The sequence below is a fragment of the Emys orbicularis genome, chromosome 12, assembly GCF_028017835.1.
Source record: "Emys orbicularis isolate rEmyOrb1 chromosome 12, rEmyOrb1.hap1, whole genome shotgun sequence".
Taxonomy (NCBI): domain Eukaryota; kingdom Metazoa; phylum Chordata; order Testudines; family Emydidae; genus Emys; species Emys orbicularis.
Genome location: NC_088694.1, coordinates 5,502,150 through 5,523,858, shown reverse-complemented (window position 1 = coordinate 5,523,858; position 21,709 = coordinate 5,502,150). Strand labels below are relative to the sequence as shown.

Genomic DNA, 21,709 nt, shown 5'->3' with positions numbered 1-21,709 from the left:
AGATCTAGACTAACACGGCTACCCCTCTGATACTTTATTAATTATTATTATTATTATTATTATTATTTTTTGGCAACCTGTAAAGCATTCAGGCATCCACAGTGACATTGCTCAGAAACAAAAGTTCAGAAGCATTCAAAGAACCAGGATATGGATAAAAAAATATCAATAAACTGGGTCGAGTTCCTCAAAGAGAGAATGAGGGAGGTATGGTTCATTTGGAGAAGTTTTAATAAATAAATGGAATTCCTTCTCCTTACTTGTTCTGGTTCCTTGCTTAAGCAAACATTTCCAGGGATGATTTCAATGGAAAATGTGCTTTGTAGATGTGCAGTTGTGTCAACATCTACTTGTACTGGGGGGCTTGAGTGTGACTTTTACACACGTTTGCCAGGACCTACATGGATGGGGCCTGAGTGTGGCTTTTAAGCCACAGCTGTCTACAGGCTGTGGTGTGGCGCTGCCCTGTCCCAAAGGAGTCCCAAAAAGATTCTGCCTTGAGAGAGGCACAGTCCCTCTTGGCGCAGCTCCTTGGACATGGGACAGATTGCACCCCTGAGTGCATGAGCTCAATTCCATGGGCCATTGCTACAAGGGTGGGTGATGGAGCCAGGACCCTTTGTGGAGTCCTGTTTTCTGCAGGGGAACAGAACACGCCCACCCCGTGTAGGGAGTGAAGGGGCTGCTGTTTTGGGCAGCCATGAAAGGGGTGGGGAGGAGAAGCTACTTACTCCCCATTCTGCCCTGGAAAGGCTGAAGAGGAGCCACTCACAGCCTAGGCCAGGCAGATCCTGAAATGCTTGCTATGATTGGCTGTAACTCAGTATTACAGGAGAGGCTCCCATTTTAGCACAGCTGGATCCTCCAGGCCTTGACCACCCCCTCTTCAGATGTTTGCAGTGGGGATCCCGCCCCTTCCTATCCTAGCTTGGGGGCGCGGAGGTCCTGGGAAGGTTTGGGCCACCTCTGTGTCAAGCACCCCTCTTCTGTCCCCACTGTGGAAGCTCCTCTGTCAGAACTCTGCAGGGTTCAGTCTCCACACACATGGAGCTGGCGGGGCAAGAACAGGTGAAGGGTAGGGCCTGGCGTAGGCAGCCCGCAGGCTGACACTGGATTCTCCCCTTCACACCTGCAGGGGAAGCTGGTGGAATTTCCTGTGGAGAGAGTCTGCAGCAACTTAGATGGCTTCCCTTCTCAGTGGCTTGGAAAACATCCCCCTCAAGCCCAAAGAATGGCTCTGAAGTAGCTGATGCCAAGGCAGCCATTAGCAACCTGGCCCCTGTAGAAGCGATTCTCTCCAGGGTAAGTGGGAGCCAGCGGGCCCTGGCACTAATGCAGCCGCAAAGGGCCTCTGTACAGATGCTCTTTGTCATGGTCTCAGGGGATTCATGCCTTTGAGGGGCATGGAACCTCAGCTTATTGAAGGAAGTACTCCTGCTCCCCTCCTTGTGCAAGGGTCTGACTGGAATTATGGGTGGAGAGGCTTTGTTCCCATGGAGACAGGCTCCAGGCCCTCCATGTTTACTCAGTCCTGAGTCAGGCAAAACTTCTATTGACTTCTGTGAATTCAGCGTTCCTTTAGGAGAGATGCTGCTAGGGCTGGCTTGAGCAGGCATAGTACAGGAGGCGCTCCACGATCTTCCCTTACAGAGCTCTGCATCTGAACCTCAATACTGGCCGGGCTCACCCCTGCTATTCCAGTCACAGACATCTTTTGCGCAGAGGTTATGTGGCAGTTTTGTGATGTTGACTAAGGCCCTCGTACTTATTATCACCAGTGACCCAAGCCAGCATTTGAATTCAGGCCACTAGACTCAAATCTAGTTCACGAACCCAACTCTCAACCACTCCCCCCCCCCCCACGCTGAACATCGACTATCAGACTGAAAACACCTGACAGTCCCTTGTATTATCACTGGGCTGACCTGCAGGTAAACTGAAAATGAACTTCTCTTGCTGCTCTTTTCTGGGCCAACTGCCACCTACGCGCATCTGTCAGTAACGGTGGATGCTTCCACTTGCGTTGCAGATGCTCACTGCTACCTGCTAGTTAGTGTGCATGAAAAGTGGGTCTTCTCAATTAAGTGAGAACATTTCACTCATTTTCCTCTGGCCTCTCAGGCTGTGAGGAGGCATTCATCACATCAATTTATTTCATGACCTCACCACAACGTATGAATAAATAATTACGCAAACTCACCTAGCGCCTGCAAACGAATTTAACATTTATGATTCTGTCAGCCAATCTGTATGTCCATTAAAGTCAAATGATTTGACCAAGACAGTCCTAAGCTTGAGCTAGATAACCCCAGCACTCTGTTATACAGCCTATATTGTCCAAGGCAACACCACTGGCATTTCTTTGCACAACAAGCTTCTTAGAAGCCCTCCTGACTAATGAAACATCTTCTGAGGATCACCTCAGAATTCTCCTCCACCAATAACCTTCTTTACACTAGAGCGAGGGCAAAACCAGAACTTGAGGTACGTACAATTTCAGATCTCCAAATCTGAACCAATCTCTACTGATTAGTTCTGTATGAGATCCAAAACTAGATGGGGGCTATTTTTCACTTCTGGTGGAGCTACAGATGAAATTCATGCTGAGATGGCAGAAATTCATGTGACAATAGCTGATCGTATGATATTTCTACCAACCAAAAACCTCACAAGTGTTCTGTTCCATCAAACGCTAACCCTCATTTGGACTAGAACCTCATCTTAAACTTCCTCTACAGCTGAATACCATCTCCTTGACTCCAGTCTAACTAAATGCCTGCACCTAAACCAAGAAACTCTGCTCTGCCTTCTTGCCCATTTCCATCTGATACCTGATATTCTGTCTGATTTCCAGTTCTTTATAGCCATCTATAATTAATCTGTCTTAGTTACACCATATCTCAGTGTGAAGTTCATTATGCAGGGATAAAACCAATGTAATTTTTGCTGTTTGCCTTGACGACGTTTCAGCCCCTGCGGTTATTGATTAGAACTTGAAGTAAGTACCTTCTGTGTGTGTTGCGATTGCTGTTCACATGACCCTGTCCTGTGCAGCCTGGTGTTGGGCATTTCAACACATTCTCGTGCATAGCCAAGACTTTGTAGCGAGGAGAGGAAGGGAAGAGGGGAGGGAAGTAAAAACAACTTTATAAAAACAGAGCAAAAAAGACAAATAGTCAAGTTTTGATGGTGGCTTCCTAGAAATCAGCAAATATGAAACTGTGCAATTAAAAGTTGTCTGCCTACAGAAAAGAGTTACAAGCCAACACTGCTCAGGTCAGCACTAGATTAGCATTTCTGCACAGGCCAGCTTGGTCTTTTTTCCTTGTTAGCTGATTGCAATCCATTTTTCCTCCTCCCCCTTCATTCCGGAGCCATGCCTGCCCATTTCAGGTGGATTTAAGTGATTGGAGTTGTATCTATGCTTTTATCCTTAGGACTAGTCTTTGTTTGATTTTTAAAAATTTTAATCTTCAGGATTATTGCTCCCTGCAGCGCTGACCTTAAAAGTAAAGAAAATAATTTGATTTGCAAGCCTTTAGAAAGCACGCAGCTTGCTTTTTTATTTTATTTTTTGAATGCACATTTGTGTGAAGATAACTGTTACTTTCGCCTTGTCTCCTGCAGTTCTGTGTTTATGGCAGGTCTGCAACCTCTGAAATTACAGATAAGGCAGCGGTTGTGGGTTTTTTTGGCCATTATTCCATTATCATGAGCACACAATACTGAACTTTATTTACATGTACAGAGAATTCTATTTAGGATGTTGGTACAAATAGAAATAAAATCTATATTCGAAAAAAAAAGCCAATGGCATAATGATAAATATTTTCTGCAGAATATATGAATCTTTATGTGGTATGTTGTAACTGTCAGGGTCATGAGTAATTAAAAAAAGAGATTTGACTCTAGTGCACATATCAAATGGTTACTTTTTTTTGCTATACAATAAAAAAAAATTTGCTGTAGAGATTTTTTTCCCCCCCCACCCTTCTTCCCTCTTCCCGACAAGCTATTCCATAGTGGGGGAAAAAAATCTGTGGGATTCAATATAGGGACCAAACCGACATGGTTCAACAGAAGATCAGTAGGGTTCTATAGAAATTACTGACAACACCTAGAGAAGTTAACAGAGAATGAGATCCTTTCTAAAAGTAGCATTTTTTTAAGCCACCCTATAGAATTCTATAGTAGGGAGATCTGTATGGGATGGATCTAAAAGCCTATAAAAAAGTTATTATTTTCTATTAAATTCTCCAGAACTTTCCCGTAAGGGTAGCTATAACTTTTGTCATCATAAGGGTAAGACACTGTAACTGCATCACACAACACGAGAAATTAAACAATGCTCTTAAGGCAAAAATTACGCCAGGACAGAAGGCCGGCACATGAGCTGTGCACCACTTAAGTTGTATTTGGAGGGCTTACGTGCGACTTCAGTGGTGCCCTGGCTTTGTGATGGGGCTCTTCCGCACAGGGGTGAATTTCACTTTAAGGGTGCATCTACATTGTAGCTAGGGATGTAAAATGGCAACCTGTGTAGACGGACCTGCATTAACTGTACTCTAGCTAGCTCACTAAAAATAGAAGTGAGGATGCTGCAGGGTGAGCTGCACAAATCTGCCCGACTCCCCCCCACCCCACAGGTACATAGTCACTTGTGCAACCTGCACTGAAGCCCTTGCCACTGTGTCCTCACTTCTACTTTTAGTGGCCTAACTAGAGTTCAGCTAGTGTGGATGCATCTAGACAAGCTCCCATTCATACTCAAGACTGTAATACAGATGTGCTCTAAGGTGCAAACCTGCTAAGTGCCTCGGCACCCCAGGTTAGGTAGCCCTTTTTCTGCGGTGTGGAAATCTCTACAGTATACTCACTCTCTGGAGGGATCCTGTCTTTGTGTGGGCAACCAGACAGACTGCGATGGTGAGGATAGAGGCCTGTGACGTGACCGGTGCCATCACAACCTGGAGTAGGACATTTGATCTCTCGCTTCTCAGGTCTTGAGGGATCTAGGAAATATGGGGAGGGGGATGTGGGAAAAATATTACCCAAGGCAAGGGCAGCAACGGGGTACAAATCATGATGACTGGATAAAAGAAAAGGAGCTATTGTACAGCACTGCTGTGATAGAGTTTATCGCCAAGATTTCGGGGTATGTTTGCATCTGTAGTTCAAGTGAGAGTCCAAGGTTGAATATTCACATCACTAGCTGCCTGATTGTTGGAGCACATCAGGTAGTTAGTGGTGCAAATACTCTGATTTGCACACCCAATTACATTTTTATAGGTTTAAAAATACAGGTGCAAGTTTTGCGGGTGGATACAAAAGGGAGGCCATGCTCAGTGTGACTGAAAATGTATCGTGTAATGTGCTATATAAGGTCAGTGAGGTCATCTAAGAATTATGCCAGGATAATCCCATTGGCTCATCTTCAATCATGGACCAAGCCAAGCCAAAAGAAATTATTGATCTTAGGCCAGGCTTCAGTTTCTATAGGCCTGCCCACTTAGTGTCTAATACTTCCTGCAGAATCCAGAAAGGCTCAGCAAGTGATACCCTGCTTGAAAAATACGTGAACTGCATTAGTTTTCAGGTTGATATTTTCATATGAGTCCTATGCAGAAGTAGTTGAAATTTTTCAAATTTTAATAGTTTTGAAATTTGAAAGTTAATTCATTGATTCATAAATTAGGAACATTTTAAATGAAATTCTTCATGAAAGTTTTCAGTCACTTTTCAAATGGAAATTGATAGAGCTAGTTGATTTTGTTTGTGTTTCAATTTCAAAAATTGTTAAAATTTTTAATTTAAAAATGAAAAGGGGGAAACGTTTGCAAATATTCCCCCCCACCACCACTTTCCTGCCCTATGCTAGGAAAGAGGATGACAAACTCTCAGTAGGAGAGGTGTGCATGGAATCAGGTGGTTCCTGTCTACAGCTTTCCTTTGTAGTTTTAGTTCAAAAATCTATTTAAAAGTAAACTGGTGCTGATTAAAGATTCTGATGAAATTGATGGATTGAGGATATTGATGGAACTTTCTCCATGTGTCTATTCAACACTTTCATCATGGCCCCATGGAGAAGGCTTCTACTTATCTATTGCTCAAGTAAAATATGGCACCAAAGCCCAAATGCCCTTAAAATCAGGCTACAAGGTCCATAGTATCTGGTCTCACAGGCTTTTTCTGGAATGGGAAGAATGACTAGAAGGGTGGCACTGGTGGGAGAGTTTTTATTCTGAGTTTATTTTGGAGGGTCCTAGCTTATGGATTTTGGTCTTAATTGTCACTGGGAAGACTTTATAGCCAAAAGACTGGGTGGGAACATTTTAATAAATGGAAAGAAATAAAATGAATATAAATAGTCTCCCAGATTATCCACTCTGCATCGCTTTTCCCATTTCTGTTTTAGAGGTACAGGTTGAGATTTTCAAAGCCAACTAGGGGACTTGCCACGCAATTCCCACTGAGAGTAATAGGAACTATATGGCTCAATCACCTAACCGAGCTTGAAAATCCACAACCAGCTAGTTTTCATGGGACACTTAGCAGTGAAGCTCAGATTCTTTCACAGTGCAAGGCTGTTGGGGAGGAAGATGGTGCATGGAAGCTTGTTCAGATACTCCACCTTTGCTGTAGTAGTTTTTTCTGATAGTGTCCAAAGGTTTGCTTTGTTTTTCGTCCACCTGGAAATGCTTTATGTGCTCCCCTGGCAGGCGGCTGGGCTCCCTCATGATTTTAACCTGCTCGGCTTTGAGCGCAATGGCCTGCTCCAGTAGCCCCAGGTTCCCTCTGGTCATCATGTCGTACATTTCAGACTCATCGGTCACGGCAGATTTCTGGGAGCGAGCATCGTCATCTTTGTCGTCGTCTGACCTGACCTCCACGATGACTGAGTACTCAGGTTTTGGGCTGAACCGCCCTTCACAGTGGGTTTTCTGGGAGTCCCGAGACGTCTGAGGAGTTTCTTCACAGATGACTTCAGTTGCCAGCTCCTCCTCTTCTTCCTCTTCCTCTTCCTCCTCCTCCTCCTCCTCCTCTTCTTCCTCCTCTTCTTCTTCCTCCTCCTCCTCCTCTTCCTCCTCCTCCTCCTCCTCCTCTTCTGCTTCTGCTTGCATGGCCTTTTGCAACTTGCAGGACTCCTCACAGTTCAGATCGTCCCGATGCTCTGGACACAATTCACTGCTACGTTCACTAGTGACCTCAATGACTTCCTCCGCATCCTCAGTTTGGATGATAATTTCCTTGTCACATTCCTCCTCGACCACCTCTTCTTCCGCCCCTTCATGGACCAGGTGCACAACATTAACAGGAGGCTTGGAGACCTGCAGTTCATTTTCAGGCATCTGCCCCTCTATTGCAAGGGTTTCTTCTGCTATTTGGCCTAGATTTAGGAGAGAGTTGGCAATGATTTCTTGATAGCTGCTGTAATTGGCCTTGCTAGGGCCGGGTGTACTGGTAGCTGCATTTTGTCCATAGTGTGATGATTTTGCTGGGCTTCTTACTGCAAAAAGGAAGAAGGAAAAACGTTATAAGCTCATAAAGAGCTCTTTGTCTCCTTTCAGCTTAATTGAACCCCAAGTTTTGCTGTTATGCCCTGGGTGAAGCCTGATTTATTGCATTTAGTAATGGCAGGTATAAAAAGGGATTTCCATTTTAAAATTATTCCCACTGATAAGATGAGTAACACCTTCACATATCTATTTTCTCCACTGAACCATCAGAAACCATCAGCTACACATTTTTGCACGTTGTCTGCACTAGCCCAAGGTGATGTTTTCATGCTAAAGAGCACCCCATTGGAGGCTGATGCAAACTGCCTCAATAAACAGGGGTCCATGATACACAAATACATTTACAAGGAAAGAGATAAGGGAGAAGGCTAAGGTCACAGGACCAAAACTCTGCCCGGGTTACGCACATATACCTCCTCCCAAAGCCAATGAGAGTGGCATAAATTTGGGCCTAGGGGCCTTACTCTGTGACCACTGAGCATAAGAACAGTCATCCTGGGTCAGATCAATGGTCCATCTAGCCCAGTATCCTGTCTTCCAACAGTGGCCAATGCCAGGTGCCCCAGAGGGAACGAACAGAACAGGGAATCATCAAGTGATCCATCCCCTGTTGTCCACTCCCAGCTTCTGGCAAACAGAGGCTAGGGACACCATTCCTGCCCATCCTGGCTAATAGCCATTGATCGACCTATCCTCCAGGAACATATCTAGTTCTTTTTTGACCCCGGTTATGGTTTTGGCCTTCACAACATCCTCCGGCAATGAGTTCCACAGGTTGAAGACAACAGAAAAGCTCACTACTTGTCTCTGGATCAGGCTCCAAGACGCCAGTGTGCCTTTCCCATTGCTTTACCTATTGAGCCGCACAGAGAAGTGCTTTTATACTCTCCATAGTTCCTTCCCCAGGAATCGTCACTGATGGGAAAGCTCTTATTTTTAAGATGTTGGAGACAGTCTGTGACCAGCATAGCCAGGAACAGCCCTTCTCAGATTAAACAGGGTTTTTCTGTTGTTCTTCCACTGAATATAATAATGGAAGAACCCATCCTATACATAATTTAGAAGCACTATAACTCTTCATTATTAACACTCACTGCCCTTTTTCCATCTGTAAAATAAGCTCTGCAATCAATAATGATAAAGCACCTTCCGCTGGCTCAGGGCTGGGGGTCTCCTCCTGTTCTATCGTCTCTGCCTCTTCCTCCTCCAAAGTCCCCTCTGATTCATCAGTGACAGACTCCTCCTTCACCTCCGTCTCCTCGCTCCCATCGCTGTCCACATTGTAGCCTTCGTCAAGGGCCAGCTTCAGGGGATGGGATTTTCTCTTTGACACCAGATGCTCGGCCTCAGCGTCCTGAAGTTTCCTCTTCTTTGCTAGAGGGCAGCTTTGTAAACTAGAGGAAAAGAGGACTCGTTGCATGAGGGAGCATGTCTGAGAAAGACCTCAGAAATGGATGCTTTATTCAATGCAGCAAGGGGTAAAAAAGTCCTTTAAGGACTGAAGAGAAACGGGTCAACTTTGGGCAATGCATAGGGAGGGCCAGATCTTCAGCTGGTTTACATTGTCCTAGCTTTGTTGACCAAGCTGAAGATTTGGCCTTCATTCTTTTTCACTCTTCTCTAAAGAAACTCACCTATGAATGGACCAGCTCCTGATGCCTTTACTCAGTTTTTGCTCAGAGATCACTGGGAGTTTGCCTGGCCCAGTAAAAACATTTAGTCCTATTGCATCTTATATCTGCCATCACAATTTACGCTAGGCCCAGTTATTTCTAACCTGGACATTGTTGGATACTAAAGGCTGTTGGTTGCTTCTAGCTATAAAACTAGAACTGGTATTTAGGTCCAGCCATTGTGGCATATTTAACTCATGGGCACCAGGAGTCCAGAAGAACTGGTATTTAGATCCAGCCATTGTGGCATATTTAACTCATGGGCACCAGGAGTCCAGATCTGCATAGTATAATGCACTGATGAAAAATCTGTTAGCAGAAGAATGGACTCCAAGGCAGGCAACAAACTGGTATTTCCCACCCTACTTCCCTCCACCATGCACGCAAGTAGCAAGCAGACCAAGTCCTCAGCCTGAAGACATCTCAGCAGAATTAATAAACTCATTTTATAGCAACACAGCCTCCTCCTTTCTGCATCGGCCATGAGTTTGGGGAAGCTCGTTTAGGACCTGATCCAACTCCCATTGTAGTCAATGGAGCTGGATCAGTGTCAGTCTGTCTTGATTCCTACGTCTCTCTACCACTGGCATTCAGGTTCCTTAGACTGGAAATCCGCCAGACCAAATCTTACCTTCTGTGTCTTGCATACTTTCCACGGATGTGTCCTGAGCCATTACATCCTGGGGTAGGGCAGCTTGAGGGGGAAACAATCAAGCAACAAGAACGGTGATGATTTGAAGAATGCGTTTTAATTAAAGTATATAAACTGTGGGAGAGTTAAAAAGAATCTGTGCAGAAGGAACAAAAACTGCAAAAGGGAAGATAATTTCCTTTAAATAGTTCATTTCATCCCTTTGAATTCCAAGCAAGGAGGGCAGGATGGCGGCTTTGCAGTTTGCTAAAAATTAATGAAATGAGTCACCCCATTTAATTAAATGAACGGTTCATTATAGTTTTATGAGTATGTTTAATTAAAGATTTGCATGTGTAAAAGCAAGCCTTTAAAGACCAGACAACTACCGTACCCTGCCTCCCACTGCCACTGTTTAGTTTTCTTTTTCTTTTTTTTTTTTACTAGTGTACAAAATAAATAAATAAATTTATTTATTTATAAATCATGGTTTAAATTTCATGTTATGGCTTGTCAGACAAGCATTGTTTGAGGATGCTAGGAATGGGGGACCTATTGAGAAGGCCAGGTTGAGGAATGGACACGGGGAGTCAGGCCTTTGGTGATAGGAGTCAGAGCATGTTGGACAAAATTCACTAGCTCCCCTGCCCTGGCTTCTGCTCAGCTGAAGCGACAGTCTCAGCGCAGAGGGCTCCAGAAACCCTAGGCACGACTTGTGCCCTCTAAAGCCCTTAACACAGACTGAAGTGGTGCATGCTGCTTTGCATAGCTCCTCTGCCCTGGTAAATGTCACCCCTACAGATAGGCCAGTCTCCAGGAATCACAGGGGCTCCAGAGGCTGAAAAGCAGCTTCAGCGAGTTCGCCTGGCGGATGTACATTAGGCTTTGGCTATTGCCATAGGCTGCAAAGCCAGGGGGGCCACCCGGGACACGGCTTGACCACTTTTTGACAGGGCTGGCTGGTTTCTCAACTCTCTTGCCAGTTGCTGGTCACGAGATGCAATTTGCCGGGGGGCGGTGGGGGTTGGCTGGGTGCACATGCAGCCGCACGCATAGTGATCTCGTAACTAGCATCCGTGCACGGTGCGGCGGGGAGTGGTGCTGCGGCCTGCTCTGCACGTGCAGCGTGCCCTGTGCCAGGCCCTTGCCCCCTGCTGGCTGCTGAAACTGCAGCAACTCTTCAGGATCCTCCCTCCCCTCCTCCTCTGCGGGTGTCCCTATGAACTAGCCCAGCTGAGCCAGGCACTTCTGAGGTCGTTAGGGTTAACTCCTGGCCAAGGTCCAGATGGAAGCAGATGTGGTGCCACGCTTTGCTGACCAAAATTCAGGGCAGGGAGCCCTAGGAGAACAGCAGCACTTTGTGTTTGGGAGCTTGCTGACTGGAAGGAAAGCCGAAGCCAGAGACTCTGAACTCCCAGAGAGGCCCTAGACCTATCTCATCTCAAAACCCTCCTGGTCCTGCTACACGTCCTTGTAACACTGAAACCCCAGGGCTGCCTTTTGCAATAAGCTGACTTGTGACCTGCTTTATATCTGAGCTGATGATTCTCCTTTAACTCACGCGATCAACTGGGAGGATGCCCAGCGTTCTCTTTAGCCTCTTAGCCTCTGTACGGTGCATACGCTCAAACCAAACTGCACCTTTCACGGGGTGCCTCGGCTGAGTGGAAGTGGCAGCTCAGAGGGTTCTTCCAAGTGATGTGCTCGAGATCATACATAAGAAGATCTCTCCAGGCTAATGTGCATAATTGGAAGAGGGTCCCCCTCCCTTTTACTGATGATCTTAAAGTCTATTTAATTTTAATTGCCTTCAGTCATGACTGAGATCGCTCTGTTCTGAACAGCCCCAGACACACTCTAAGTGACTGCACACAGAGACACGGAGCAGTGGTTATGCTAGCAATGACTTGCCTGAAAAAATAAAAAGGCTTATTTAGTGTGGAACAAGAACAGCTCTGATGAAGATGTTATGGGCATTTCTAAACTTTGCTAAATCAGTTAAGGTTGATTCCCTTTTTTAAGGCAGTAAATTACAGCCTGTGGTTAAAAAAAAAAAGAGAGAGAATAGCCCAGAGGCTCTGAGCCAAATGTATCTAAAGTGACTAGTGATTTTAGGTGGCCCATTTTTGGTGCCTAGCTTTAGACAACTTCAAAGGTGTCCAATATTCAGAGGGTGGGCACTCAGTGCTTTCTGGAATGCCAGGTCATTTTATCTTGGTCTAGGACTTTGATTTGTGAAATCCTTAGAGATGGAAATTTCTTACATCTTGGCAGGGGTCACTGGTGGCAAAGGGCTCCGTGGTTTGTTAATGGTTCCCCCTTCTTTGTAACATTCACCAATTTCTCTCTTTCTCTCTCTCTCTCTTTCTCAACAGCTTTAATACTTTTACAAAAGCCTTCTTATTGTCATGCAGACGATGCCTAGCTTCCAATTAGTCGATTAATCGTCCAGTTAATCAGGCAATTAGGTGACAGCTGCAGAGATGGCTGTGTGGAGCACTCTGTGCTGCCCCTGAAATATGTCACCTGCTTCAATTACCACCTCCACTCAAGTATTCAGCAATAAAAGTTAGGGAAGTGTAATGCCCAGCATCCCCCATGCTAGTCTCTCAGGAGTCATCGCAGAGCGTAGGAGCAGAAACTCTACGAAATTAGGACAGTTAAGGTCCAATTACTCTTTGACATGGAAAGCTTTCTAATAGAGGCCATAGGAAATGCAGCCCCAGCCATTAGCACATGCCCAGGTTAGTGAATCCTCCTCTTGCATAAGCACTTATGTCAGTTTTACAGAGATCTGAGAGATCCAGGAGCCTGTGATTTATAATAAAAAGCTTTGTAAGACTGCAAAGGTTTGCGCCAGTTTTTTTCTCTTGCTGTTGCTGGCATGCAAGCGACACCAAATGAACAACAGGACCGCCTGAACATCTCAGGCATCGGGCTATGGGATGGCCAGGCTGATGGGTGGGGGTGTGGGCATCAGATCTGTACCGATGGAAAATCTTATCCTGTACCTGTGGGGCTAAATAATTTTAAAATCCATGCTGTAAGGCAGGGGAGAGGATGGAAGGGGAGATGGAGACCAGGAACATGGACAGGGGAGGAGGACCAAAGTGACGAGAGGGGCAGGGAACCAGCGGATGATCCAGGAATGGGAGCAGGGGGAGGACACCCGAGACAGAAGGGGAGGTTTGCTGTTAACCATTGTACATAACGATACTTTTTCAAGTGCCATTATTTAAGGCTGCAGTTCCCTCTGGGGACTGGATACTAGGCTGACCTCGCCCTTGGTGCAGCCCAGAGAGAGGAGACCCTGAGCATCGTTTCACCTCCTCTGCTCCTGGGACTGGTTATGGGCTGGAGTGGGGCCTAGCAATAGGGCAGTCACAGGGCCGCTCTAATTAACACCAGCTGGAACAGTCCCCTAGGGGCTTCCCTGCCAGCCAAAGATTGCTCCTTCTCAACCCTATCCGGCCGCCTCCCGCCCTCAGCCCACCATAGAATTCACCTTGCGTGGAGGGGGTAGTGAATGGTAAAAGCCAGATTCCCCGCCATTAAAGAAAGTGGGAATGGGGAAGTGCAGAGGGCAGCTCCCTCTCTTCTGCCTGGCGTGGGTAAACAGTGTTCCCTTACAGCTCCCCCTACACTGGTTCAATGAGAACTCTCCCCTCCTGTTTCAATCTGCTATAACTCTGCTATAACCCTCCTGGGGTCCCTTTGTGCTCTGGGCTGGTGCAAAGGGGACTTACCCAGGGCCAAGCCCTGAGTGTCTGGCTACATGATGTACAAGGAACTGTAACACAGCTAAAATCCTGTTCATTTTTCTTCCCTATAGCCATAAAATGGGACCCGCCAAGTGGGAGGGGCAGAAGAAGGGGCTGCAGGAGGAGTTAGGGTTGGGCCTGGTAATAGATTTGCCCCGTCTAATGCTTTCCACAGCTTTTATTTCTCTAAGGAATGCGCCAGAATCCCTCCCCCTCCCCAAGTTATGGGGCTGAGAAGAAACTTTTCTTACCTCACCTCCTGTCCTATGAGTTCCGTGGGCACTGAGCAGAGGGACAGGAAACAAAAGTGGAAAGAAACACAAGGTTGTTAGTAAAAACACAGATTCCTCTGCCACCGCTGAGCTAAGCCATCCTAGATCATAAAATAGGCAAGGCTACCTAGTAAATAGAAAAGCATAAACTCTCTGCAGCCCTCAGCCTGCTACCACTTACACACTTGCTTAACTTTAAGCGTGTTACAATTAGGCATGTCGTGTTTTCAGGGTAAGGGCCTACATCTCTATGTAGACACAAACACACACACTGAGCCAGATTCTTAGCTGGTTTAAACTAGCGTGGCAATATTGAAATCCAGGGAGCGACATTGATTTAAACCAGCTCAGGATCTGGACCGCTACCGGTAAAGGAACTGAATGAGTTATCTCGTGTCTCTTCAGTTTTTTGGCAGTTCAGATGCATTTAAAATATTGCATTTTTCTAGTTTCTCATTTTAATCCCTTTTGTAACGATAGCACAGGCTCTAGATCAGAGGCGGGCAAACTACGGCCCACGGGCCACATCCAGCCCGCGGGACTGTCCTGCCCGGCCCCTGAGCTCCTGGACGGGGATAGGGTGACTAGATGTGCCGATTTTATAGGGACAGTACCGATATATGGGGCTTTTTCTTATATAGGCTCCTATTAACCCCCAGCCCCGTCCCGATTTTTCACACTTGCTGTCTGGTCACCCTAGCCGGAGAGGCTATCCCCGCCCCTCCCCTGCTGTCCCCCCCTCCCCCGCAGCCACGCCGCCGTGCGGGCAGCGCTCTGGGCGGTGGGGTTGCGTGCTCCTGCAGAGCAGTGCAGCAGTGTGTCTGGCTCCTGCCAGGCGGTGTGGCTGCCAGACATGCTGCTCTGAGTGGCATGGTAAGGGGGCCAGGGCCGGGGGGTTGGATAAGGGCCGGAGGTTCGGAGGGGGCGGTCAGGGGACGGGGAGGGTTGGATAAACGTGGGAGTCCTGGGGGGACTGTCAGGGGGCGGGGGTGTGGATAGGGCTCAGGGGATGGGGAACGGGGGGGTTGGATAGGCGTGGGGTGCCGGGGGGCCTGTCGGGGGCGGGGGTGTGGATAGGGGTCAGGGTGGCAGTCAGGGGACGGGGAACGGGGCGGTTGGATGGGGGTGGGGTCTCAGGGGGTAGTTAGGGGTGAGAGGCCCTCGAGGGGGCGGTTAGGGGACAAGGAGCAGGGGGGGTTGGATGGGTCAGGGATTCTGAGGGGGGCAGTCAGGGGGTGCGAAGTGGGAGGAGGTGGATAGGGGGCAGGGGCCAGGCTGTTTGGGGAGACACAGCCTTCCCTACCCAGCCCTCCATACAATTTTGCAACCCCAACGTGGCCCTTGGGCCAAAAAGTTAGCCCACCCCGATCTAGATTTTTAGGGATGATTCTTCATTTCTGAATAATACAGATGACATTACTGTATCTTTACTGAAAACCTGATGTCCAGCCAGGAATCCAAACAGCCAGGGAAAAAAAAGAAGAAGAAGAAAAAAAAATGCTATGTGGCACAGGGTAAAAGGCATAACACAGCTGCTCAATTTATTTGAGCTAATTGGGTTTCTGGGGGATCCAAATCTCAATGGAGTGACTCACAAACTTCAACAAACTGGAGGCAACAGTACGTAGCATGGTGTATCCAAGAAATTACCTTTTCACATCGGAAGACCTAGCTTTAAGTGTGTTTAAGGTGGGAAAATAAGCAGAATCAGGCTGGTCTCATTATAATCCCTAATGAGCATTACATATCTTACCAAAACTACCACATAATGTGGCACGATTCAGCACAATTGGCTGTATCTGCTTTCTGAGCGATGCAAATGCCTAGAAGGAGAATGATGTAGGTCAGCATGGAGTGAGGCACAATGGCCCAGCTGTGTGGATGAAGTTGCATAAATACCTTCCCACATCACCCTTCATTTTAACCAGTGCTATTAGTTCCTCTCTTTCAGTGACCTTTGAACTGCATCAGATCCATACACACAGAAAAGAGAAAAAATAAATTCAGAGGTTGAGCTGTAATCATTACACAGGGTACCAATGATCTGGATATGACTTTACACACTGCAGTATAGATGACAGCACCTTCCTTCTTTGCGGGGAAAAGGCATCTAGAGGATGAAATATACACTTTTTTGCAAAGCTGGAAAATAAATAGCAATCAAGCTTTAAATTAACAAGTCATTTGTCCTCAAGTCCCCGCCAAGAGACGGCCTGTTTGCTTCTGCAGCATGTACAACCTCTGCCAGGAACTCTCAGATGTTCAACTTCAAAGCCTCTAGCAGAGCATACATGATGAAAGCCTCTGGAAGTGATCTGAAGCTATCACGATTCCTATAGAACTAAGCATGGAAGGGATTTTTTTTTTTTTTACAGGGGGGAGGAGGGAAGGTTAAATACTATGTGGGGTGTAAGTGTTTGTTGCTAGAGCTGTTTTTGTGAACAGATCTCCTGGGCTGGGGGGAGGCGGGGAAGCAGTGTTTTAAAAACTTGAAAGAATGAGATTCTGGGTCTGAAAGGAGAGCCTGCTTGGAAAAACCGGAGCACATTAACCTCAGATATAGCCAATGTATGTAATTCCACACAGGAGAATAAATGGCTCACCTCTGATAGACTTTGATCGTGTGCGTGCTCTCTTATCATCATTTTCTAAACTCATCTGGAATCAAACAGCGACAAAATTAGCATTTAAAAAAAAAAGTCTCAGTCACATAGAATGTATTGGAAACAGTTACCCAATATAAATGCCTGGAGCTGGGGAGGCTGTAATGTCTTTTTGAGAAAGATACTGATTGTATTACTTTTCAAATTAAGGCCAGACTAACTTTGCTGGGTTGACTCTAAGGGAAGGAGCCCTGATTTGTCTTTTCCCTATCAGATAAAGACTTCACCCAATAGGAACATAGCATTTCTCTTGCTCTGTGGACCAAACGGCTGAAAATATGGCCTTATTGAAGTCAGTGGGAATTTTACCATTGATTTTGATGTGTCCAGAATTTCACCCAAAGTATTTGTTTGGTCAGCTTGTGATACCCTGATGATCATCAGATAGTATTTTAAACCCCAAGTGATCTCACTGAAGTCAATAGGACTTCTAAGATAGGTGCTGCTCAGTGGGAGAATGGATATGATATTCTGGCCCACCAAGTAAATAGCTGGCTTTGTTTTGCAGACATTGCTTTTTAGGGGTTGTGCAAAATGGCATTGTTCCACTGACTTCCTTGAACCAGCTGAGTGTTTGCCCCTTCAAGTATAAAACAACTTGCATGTTTTCATCCTGGGGGGGAGGTGGGGGAAAGGACTTTATAAGGACACCATTTTGGAGCCAGACCCTGCAAAGTTTTACTCCTGTGAGCAATGATTTTCCATGGATGTTATTGGAAGCTGCTCCCAGGAGCAAAGATTACTCATCTGAGCCAGGCTTGTCAAGATGCGGCTTTTGTTTTGTGCAAAGGGGCCTGCGAGGTACTCAGCACCTCAGGAACCATTGAAGGCAGCGAGAGTGGAAGAGCGACGCCATATCACAGGATGAGGGCCTAAATCTCTATCCAAAAACCTACCAACTTCTTTTCCCAGCTGCATGCATGAAGGAAAATAGCTACAGCCTTGAGGGACCAGATGAACTTCAGCATGACCAGATGAACTTTAGAACGGAGTAAAATCATAATGGGTGAAATTCTCCCCTCTGCACAAGCCCAGCTCCAGGTCTATGCACCCTGGAAGTATCATTAAACCCCATTGTAAGGGTTTTAATGAGACTTAAGAGGTGAAGAGGGCTTGTGTTGGTCCTCTGCACAGGGGAAATGTTACCCACAGGTCTTCAAAACCCCACCTAGTGTTGTAATCGCTGGACTAAGGTACAAAGACATTTTCCCTTCACAAACAACAATCCTGCTCTATTAACAGACATGGTAACTAGGGAATATCAGAACCTTTCCCCCAAACTCAAATCAATCCTTTTATAAATGACCAGATATTCAGTTAACTTCAGAAAAATGTAATACATTCTAAGGTCAGAAGGGACTAGGGTGACCATCTCTTCTGACCTCCTGGATGCCTCGGCTTGGAAGGATTGGATTTTTATTGGTAAATGTTGATTTCATCATACACACACAAACCGATGACAAAATATTTCCTATCGATGATCATTGAAATTCACTGATAGGCAAAGTAAGAAAAACGCTGCTTGAGAACTTGGAGTTTGATTTCAAGATATTTACTTTGTATATTTTCACACATGTTGACAGCTTGTGTTTTAATGGTTATAAAGCTTTAACTTTTGGTATCTCACTGTCTACTGTCATTGAATAATTAGTGTCAGACCCCCCCTAGTGTCTGACCTCCCATAACTTCCCCCAACAGTGAACATTTGAATCAATAAAAATAGAAAAAAAAAATCCTGATGTCCCATAATTTTGTCCAACTCAGAACATTTAAATTGATCAGAATTAAAAAAGAGCCTTAAAAGTAAACAAATATCAATATTATCCATCAAAATTATACAAAAATAAAAATCAAATTCTGCCAAGCCTATGTATCCTGCCAGCCATAGGACTTCCCTGAATTAATTCCTCTCTGTACTAGAGCAGACCTTCTGGAAAAACATTTACACATACATGCACCTTTGTGCTTCCTGCTTTCACGTCCCCCAGAATTGCTGGCACACCTGCAAAGAGGGCTATACTGCACTATCCCAAGCCCGACGTGAACCAGTCTCTCCTGGGAATATTGCAAGCCAACCCATTCCCGTGAGATTTACAGACTAGGGTCTCAATCCTGCAAGCATACATGCTTACCTTTACCCACATGGAGCAGTCCCATTGACTTCAGTAGGCCCAGGTTTGCAGACAAGGCTATGCCTTGACTGAAAAGTGTGTGCTTTTCCAGAGAGACAGCTAAATTGGTGTGAAACCCTAATTGAGGCAAGGCACAGTAGTTTTTACCTGTATGTAGCCAGCTGAGGTCAATCCCAAGTTGGGTAGGGTGTTGATAGGGTGAAGAGATAGCAAGTGTGAAAAATTGGGACACTGTTTTTTGGGGGGAGGGGGAAGGGATAGTTGCCTATAGACGACAAAGCCCCTAATATTGGGATGGTCCTGATAATATCGGGATATCTGTTCACCGTTAACATGGAGGTTAAGTCCATTAATGGCTATTAGCCAGGATGGGTAAGGAATGGTGTCCCTAGTCTCTGTTTGTCAGAGGGTGGAGATGGATGGCAGGAGAGAGATCACTTGATCATTATCTGTTAGGTCCACTCCCTCTGGGGCACCTGGCATTGGCCACTGTCGGCAGACAGGATACTGGTCTGGATGGACCTTTGGTCTGACCCAGTATGGCCATTCTTATGTTCTTATGTTATGTTCTTATGTTCACCCTAGGTGAGGGTTGACCTTGCCTAACAACATCAATATAATAACTATTTGTGCCTTGTTTCCACAAGGATTTTACATGGCATTAGCGGTCTTGATGCAAAGCGGTCCCTATTGTTTGGCGGTGAAGACCGAGCCTCAGCGAGTTTTGGATGAGGTTCTGATTAGCATCTAAACTTTTAGAACTTTATCTGAATGCAACCACCACATTTTTGGCATTTCACTCCCTCTTTGGGTCATGTGGATATTCCAGCACTGCATCAGACATAGCGGGGCTCATGTCTGGAAAAAAAAATTCAGCAAGGTGCCATGCAACTCTTTCCATATGCTTTTAAGGAGTATTATTTAACATGTATGTGTCATCATTTTAATAGGTCACTGGGATCTGCACAGGCATTATTATTATAACGTTTATATTGGTGTAGCGCCTAGAAATCTCCACCAGGTCAGTGCCCTATTGTGCTAGGTGCTGTACAAACGTACAGTAAAATGACAGTCTGTACCCCTCATAGTTTACAAGATGAGACATATCAGGTGGATAAGACTAAAAAGTACGGAGGAAGACGGGTAACAAATGCAAGGGGATGGTTTCGCACAGCCCAGCTGTGGGTGCAGTTCTCAGCCAATCAGTAGTGGTTATAATAATAACTGCTATCTCTTGTAACACTTTCCATCAGTAGATCTCAAAGGAGGTAAGTCATTATCCCATTACCCCAAATGGGGAAACTGAGGCATGAAGTGACTTGCCTCAGGTCATCCACCAGGCCAATGGCAGAGCCAGAAATAAAACCTTGGTCTTCTGATGCCTAATCCAGTTCACTGTCGACTAGGCTACACTGTCTCGCCCGTAATAGCAACTCGCCATCTGCCCGGCTTCCAGCAGACGGCAGCTTTCTGTGTGCATTGCAACAGAAGTGAGTTTTGAGGAGGGTTTTGAAGGCGGGTAAGACAGTGGCTGTATTTTGACTGGGAGCTTTATCTTACCCACAAGGGGACTTGTGGGAGACAGCACAGAGATGCTTGTGGGAGAAGCAGATGATCAAGGCTGTTATTGTTGGCAGGCTGCAAGCAGGGGCTTGAGTGAGCAATAAGATTAGGACAGATAGCTTATTTGTCTAAAACCACAAGCTCTGAAGATTGCTCTGTGCAGCCTTAAATGAATTCCCTCTATTATGAAATTTCTAGACAATAAAAGTGGCATCTGCACTTTTGTAGAGCGTTAGTGTATATAAAAATCGCCATCAATTGGCATGAGAGTATAGGGCATGTTGTATTGTTCATATGTCTTTATATTCAATAAAGTTGTTGTTGTGCACTATGAATAGCATCTTCTGTGTAGCTTTTTCCTTGGCGCGCTTGACAGCACCCCTCTACCTTCACTCAGAGAAATTTTACACAGATGGAAGGAGGCATCCTGATGACCTCTAGATTGTGGACATCAAATATTATGCTCAGTAGGGAATGACAACATGAATAAATAATACTTGGGACTTCAAAGTGCTCAACGTTAATTAATTAAGCATCACAACAAACCGTGAAGTAGTGAAAGCTGCCATGCAGCCACCTCTGGGGTGCAGCGGGCATCTGTTGAACAGTCAGTACCATGCAACAGCTTAGGCAGGATGAGGAGAAATAATTATTTCTATTACAGCAGCACCTGCAGTCCCCAGTAAAAACCAGCGCCCTCTCGCAAGCAATCTCAATAGGCAGAGTATAACAACAGGAGTTAGAAGCTAAAAGAATAGGAATAGGCTCTTATGAAACACACCAATGGATCTTTAAAAACTTTCAAAAGCGTGCAGGGCATCAGTTTTACATCTCATCCTAAAGATGGTCAAAGAGATGTATGAAGTTAGAAACTTCTTTATATCGGCTCCAATCCAGATATATAAAGAAGTAACCAGGAGCAAGATCCCCCCCCCCACACACACATCAATTTGGATCCTGATCTTCTATTAACTCCATGTAGAGGCAGAGGTCTGTTCTCATGGACTCAAGCGGAGCAGGAACCAAGCAAGTTTTTTTTTTAATATGGATGTAAGTGTTTATGATGAGGTACAGTGGATTCCTGATTAGGACTGCCGGACTTCCTTTTCCACTGAGCTGTCAGTCTGTCTCCTGACACCAGGCATTAGTGTGGAACTACTCTGCTTCTGTTGCAATGCCTTGACTCCTGATTACCTGAACTCCTGGCTAGCCAAGCATCTTTAACGTTATCAAAGTGGTGCAGAGAATTGGGATTCTAGTGTCCATTTAAAACAGCTGCATGGAGGAGGAGGGAGAAGATAATACATTTCCATCCCCATGATTATCATACATGTCTGGTTTAGAGAGAGAACAAGAACATTCAAACCCGATTTGTCCTAATAAGGGTGAATTACCTTCTGCACAGAATGTCCCTGACTAAGTGTTCTCATCTCAACAAAGTCCTGCTGGCCATCATGTGATGAGCTTCTGCAATGTAACAAAATGAAGTGGCTCGAA

General features: G+C 45.7%; 1 protein-coding gene across 1 annotated transcript in view; it reads right to left on the bottom strand.

Annotated features, from left to right (window-relative positions):
• Positions 1 to 16,512, bottom strand: part of MYT1 (myelin transcription factor 1) — a 53,710-nt gene extending 37,198 nt beyond the window's left edge. Inside the window, exons 1-7 of the mRNA XM_065414695.1 lie at positions 16,458 to 16,512; positions 10,621 to 10,723; positions 9,822 to 9,884; positions 8,664 to 8,911; positions 6,632 to 7,507; positions 4,878 to 5,012; positions 3,007 to 3,097 (exon numbers count right to left, since the gene is read on the bottom strand). Coding sequence (XP_065270767.1) covers positions 3,007 to 3,097; positions 4,878 to 5,012; positions 6,632 to 7,507; positions 8,664 to 8,911; positions 9,822 to 9,884; positions 10,621 to 10,723; positions 16,458 to 16,512 — 1,571 coding nt within the window. The remainder of the gene's footprint in view (positions 1 to 3,006; positions 3,098 to 4,877; positions 5,013 to 6,631; positions 7,508 to 8,663; positions 8,912 to 9,821; positions 9,885 to 10,620; positions 10,724 to 16,457) is intronic.
• Between the last annotated feature and the right edge of the window lie 5,197 nt (positions 16,513 to 21,709).